This window comes from Salvia splendens, chromosome 15 (assembly GCF_004379255.2).
Source record: "Salvia splendens isolate huo1 chromosome 15, SspV2, whole genome shotgun sequence".
In the NCBI taxonomy this organism is placed as follows: Eukaryota; Viridiplantae; Streptophyta; class Magnoliopsida; order Lamiales; family Lamiaceae; genus Salvia; species Salvia splendens.
Window position 1 is genome coordinate 24,719,057 of NC_056046.1, and position 5,569 is coordinate 24,724,625.

At 36.4% G+C, this 5,569-nt stretch overlaps 1 protein-coding gene across 1 annotated transcript; it reads left to right on the forward strand.

Annotated features, from left to right (window-relative positions):
- Positions 1 to 1,746: 1,746 nt before the first annotated feature.
- LOC121767760 lies at positions 1,747 to 5,107 on the forward strand. Its single transcript, XM_042164086.1, has 3 exons — positions 1,747 to 1,826; positions 3,892 to 4,238; positions 4,500 to 5,107. Exons 2-3 carry the CDS (start codon positions 4,183 to 4,185, stop codon positions 4,984 to 4,986), a joined length of 543 nt encoding a protein of 180 aa, XP_042020020.1. The 5' UTR covers positions 1,747 to 1,826; positions 3,892 to 4,182; the 3' UTR covers positions 4,987 to 5,107.
- Positions 5,108 to 5,569: the final 462 nt, after the last annotated feature.

A 5,569-nucleotide genomic window follows, 5' to 3' on the forward strand; every position in this document is an offset into this window, starting at 1 on the left:
CCTGCATAAGACAAGTTTTTACTTGTCCACTTCTTCATGAGAGAAGCAATCTTCTCGATCAACAGGGAGTAGTGCATGATGTTCAGCTTCTTTGAATCCAACGGCACCCCTAAGCATCTGACTGGTAGCCTCTTGAATAATGGAGATTCCCGGGGCTAGGCTCTTCATTCCCAAATCATCCTATTAATGATGAACTCGCTATGGATCCATTTAATCCATAAGGAGTCCTTCTTCACCCCAGCAGCATCGTGCATAATATATATCACCCGGCCGGGTGGAATTATTAGGCATAAAATACACCCGACTGGGTGCCTCCTTTTGAGGGCTTTCTGGGCAGTCTGGGGAATTTTTGCACAACTTTTTCACCATTCAGGCTTCATTCCTACACCATAAAATATACCTTTGCAAGCATCAAACTATATAAATCATGTAAAGTTAGGGGAATAAAAATGTACAATTTGATTCGCATCAGTATTTATAGATGATTTTGGGAAAAAAAAAAAGAAAATCAAAAAAATATAGAAAAATGGGAAAAAAATGGCCATTTTTTTGGGATTGGGAAAATATTTTTTTTTATTTTTTGGTATTATTTTTGATTTTTTTAAAAAAATGATTTTCCAACGGATAAGCCGTTGGCCAATCAGATGCTGCCACGTCGCCTGCTCGCTGGCACGGACGTGCTCGATGCATCGAGCAGCGTCGTGCCAGCGTCTCCGTGCCGCTGGCACGGACGGACGGACGCAGCGGTGCTCACCGTTGCAGATTCTCTTAGCTCGTCATTGTTTGTTCCTAATTGTTTCTTATGAAGCTGCAACTTTTGTTTTCCGCAACTTTGTATGATCTATACATATAATGAAAATAAATTATATACATCTAGGCATTAGAAGAAGTTATAATAATTTAAAAATCATTGAAAATTTCAAATACATTTTGTATTAATCTCAATAATCAACACATTAAAATGAGGATAATAAGCACATAGAAAGAATAAAGCTGCAACTTTAGCTCGTCAATGTGAGTTCCTTCTCTATATTGTGTGGGAGCACAACTGAATAAGAGAAAGAATAAAGTAAGAGAGAAAATAAAATAGATGTGACTATTCTCTATATTATTCTCTTTTTTTAATATATTATTTCTCTATTTTAGCTATTTATTAGTATTGTTTTTCTAAAATAAGTACAGAAAATGAAACGTCTCTATTAACATAGAATGAAGGGACTGAGAGAGTACCTTTAATGTAGTTCAAACCATTTGAAACTTGCTAGTTTTGGGGGGACTTTCATTTAAATAATTTATTAAGTGAGCATTCGTTTGAATTTATGACAAATTTTTAAACAAACAAGTTTGTGTAAAACGAAAATTTAAAAAAAAGGTGGGGGGAAAGATGAACAAATTTTTAAATACAAGATAGTTTTTACCATTGATTTTTTATCCTTTTATCATTCAGTGTTGTTAAATCATAATGATGTGCTTGTATAATTAGTGTAAATTCACGAATCAACCTGAATCATTAAACTTTGTATGATCTATACTTATCATGAAAACAAATTATATACATCTAGGTATCAAAAGAGGTTATAATAATTTAAAAATCGTTGAAAATTTCAAATACATTTTGTATTAATCTCAGTAATCAAGTACATAAATATGAGGATAATAAGCACATTGAAATATTGATGGGAGTGTAAAGTACAAATACGTAAAGTAAAGGGGGTCAATATGGATTAGTCAAAAAAACAAGAGAGACTAAATTAAGAAAAAAAACCCCAATCAAGAAAAAGAGAGGTTTTCTCCAATTGTGTCGTGAAATTCTCACATTCACAAAGGTAAACAAAATTCTCACTTTGTTGTGTTATGATTCTTATTTTTGTTTTTATTTCTCATATGATACCATTTGAATCAGTTTTTGTTTGATTTTTTGTATTTCGAGAATGAAAGGTGTGCATTTTACAAAAATTCTTACTGATGAATTTGGACTCGAGTTGCTAGAATTTGGTTGGATTCTGCATCAAAATTTGAATTTACCTTCCTTTTGTTTTCCTATTTATCCGAACATTGTAGTCTCAATTTCATGGCGAGCTAAATCAGGTGTTTTATTGTGTCATTTTTATTTCGAATTGCTTCACAATTAGTTAAAATTTCGTACTACTCCTCCGTCCCTGAAAAGTATGAACATTTGGTTCGACACATATTTTAATGTATAATTGGTAAAGTAAGAATGAGAGAGAAATGGGTAGTGTAAGGCCCCGTTTGGTAGCTATGTTACGATTAGATAAGAGGATTAATCCGAGTTTATTTGTGCATTTAGTAGCTATGTTAATAAACTTAATAGCCCGTGTTCCGTATCCGGCACAAAGCCCATTAAAAAATCTATGTTTCAGTCACATATGTAACCACCCATTTTGGCATGTTACATATCAAGGATGCCTAGTTAATTTTGCAAAATACATTTTTACCCATAATTTAAAAATTTCTAGCTTCTTCCTCACTTCACAAAAAATACGGCTCACTTCATAAAAATTGCAACAAGAAGTTCTTCCACAATTCTCTCATTCTGCCTCCCTCCCTCCCTCCATTCTTTCTGGCGACTCAAACATCCGGCGATTGTGGCTGTTATTAGGGCAACATAACCCATACTTACAGAAATTATTAGGGCAACATAACCCATACTCAAACATCCGTACCTCATCTTCCCGGAGTTCAAAACCCTGCCCGAACCGCTCCAGACCGAAATCGGTGCATTTCTTCCCCTGCCGCGCCACCGCCGCAGCGGTGTGATCCAGATCCTTGAGGCGCTCCGCGCTGGCTAAGCTTAGGAGGAACTTCTCATCGCCGGAGTTCAGAAACGCGACTCCCTTAGATCGGATCACGTCGTTTCTCAGGCGCGAGATCTCTTCATCGGATACGGATTTGTAGAGAGAGATCAATCTCGACATCGTTCTTGCCGTCTCGAATGCGAGAATTCCGAGATCCTTCCCCTCTTTCTTCGGCTCCGGCAGCCACCCCATGCCCTTGAAGCCTACCATCACCTGTTTTCAAGTGTTAATCATGTAATTGTGTTATTGTAGAAAAACAATAACCAAAGCGTTTTAGAAAATTGGAATTAACAGAGGTTGAGGTATTTATTTATATGAGTAGCTAAAGGAATTTTGATGGAGGGAATTGAAAACGCGTTGGCAAATAAGTTTGGAGGTGGTAGTGAGAAATGAGTTAGATTCTTACAGATGGAGCATGGAGGGAATTGACATAGTGGTTTCGAGCTGTAGATGAGATCTACATAAGGATAATTAAGTAATTAAATAAAATTAATGAGGATAATTTTGACAATTACAATTTTAATCCTTATTTGTGACTTGTTGAACCAAACACTTAAATAAGATAACTCACAATTATCTTAATCTACCAAACACCCAATATATATTTCTTAACTAATTGAAACTATGATAAGTATCATGAATTGTATCATGCCTAGTCGAAACATGACATAGCTACCAAACGGGCCCTAAGTAGTGTTAGAGAAGAGTGTGCTCCACATCATTAGTAGTGTGGTGTAATGGTATATGTTGTAAATGAAATGATGTGTAGGCATAATGCGTTGTTTAACTATTCCAAAATTAGAAAGTTCATATTTTTCAGGGACGGACTAATAAGAAAATAGTTTATACTTTTGAGGGATGGCGAGAGTAGTAAACCGAGTCACATTTTCAGAACTGTAGTCGTTTTTTCATAGTAGAATCATATGCTGAGTTCTGGCGATGAAGGAAACGAATTGCTTTTAGGTCATGACCCTTTTTTAGCTTCTTGTTATTGTCGTTTGTATTTGGGATGTTCTTGAATTGAGATGTTGTGTATGCCTCGTGTTTCATATTTGGTATTATGGCAAACTGTTAGATGTCTGGCTGCACAACTCGTTTGAAGAAAGCTCAAGAGGTGCAGCAGCCGGAGAATCAGTTGCGTGCTAAGTGGACAGCATCGTTGACAAAGGCGTTGGTAGAGTTGATGGTAGAGGAAATTCACAAGGGAAATAAATTAGTAAGAAAGGGTGGAAATTCATTTGTGATAACTTCCGCATTCAAACCGGTTATTGGTGGTATAACGAGCAACTAAAGAGTCGTTATGTTGCCCTAAGAAAGCAGTATGTTACTGTAGCTTTGCTACTTGATCAACCTGATTTTCAGTGGGATGAGGCAACAGGTGCAATCATGGCTCCGAATGAAGCATGGGACGGATACATCAAGGTCTCTACTTTTCCCGTGTGTGTGTTTATTTCAATGCTTATCCGTTGTGGTTGCACCTTCTCCACTTTACATCATTTACGGATTTTCAGCTTGATCAATGCATAATTAGGTACCTGAAAAAATAAAATGCGTGTTACGAGCATAAAAGGCGTGATTTTTCGTTTGTATGTAGTTTCTAAACATCTGTATTTTTTCTTGAGCATTGTGTATCTAATATGATAGTAATTCCAATGGAAATCTCAGTAAAAATATTGTGATCAGGAACATCCTGATGCTGAGATCAACCGGCTGCTCGATATACAATCATCTGAGAACAATATTTGCAGAGCCAGATACAAACGGTGCACAAAATGGATCGGCCACAGACGATCAAGGAATATCCATGTTTCCAGAACATGCGGCTGTGAAAGAGGAGGAACCCTCACCGTCAGAGTCAGATAAGTACATGGATATGGCTAGCCGCAAGAGGGGCCAGAGAGGATTAGAGGATGCTATTGCAAGAGGGATAATGGAGATGGCTGGCGCGGCAAAGCTTAGGGCGGAAGCCGTGAAAACGTTTCACAGCAAGTTCTCAATCACTGACTGCGTTAAGGCACTCGATGAATTGCAAGGCGTCAGTGAACAAGTTTATCTAGCTGCTTTAGATCTGTTCAGCAATCGGAATGCAAGGGAGACTTTTTTAACTCTGAAAGTCGACAAACGCTTGACTTGGTTGCAAAGGAAGTGTTTGGTATGTTCTCTCCCATAGAAGTTTGTTAGTTTTGTGTGTATATTTTCTTTGGAAATCAATCGAACTCTCTTATGTTATTTTAGATGACTAATTGTTACTCAAATGCTCAATCAATGTTTTAAACTACTAATCACGCTTATTTTTTGCACTCGTTTTGAAAAAAATAAAATTATATAATAGAATAATATAGAGAAGAGTCATTTGTCCCTGAAATAGTTCAAACTATAATTAGTTAAAAAAAATATGATAATATACTCCCTCCGTCCCTAAAAAGTATAAACATTTGGTTTAGCACGGATTTTAATACTCCCTCCGTCCCATAAAAATGTGAGCAATGGATATGGCACTGAAATTAAGACAAAATTAGTAAAGTAAGATATATGAGGAGAATGGTATGAGAAAGTAAGAGAGATGAGGAGAATGATAGTTAAAGTAGTGTTAGTGGATAGTGGGACCTACATTATTAAATTGATTTAACTTTTCAAAAATGGAATGCATATATATGTGTGGGACGAATGGAGTATATTGTTAAAGTGAGAGAGAGAGAGATAAATGATAGTGTAAGTAGTGTTAGTGAAGAGTGATCTCAACATCATTCGTA

Coding starts and splice junctions, on each gene's coding strand:
- LOC121767760 (XM_042164086.1), top strand. CDS start 4,183: ATGAGGCAACAGGTGCAATCATGGCTCCGAATGAAGCATGGGACGGAT. Junction 4,239..4,499: donor CATGGGACGGATACATCAAG/GTCTCTACTTTT, acceptor TATTGTGATCAG/GAACATCCTGATGCTGAGAT.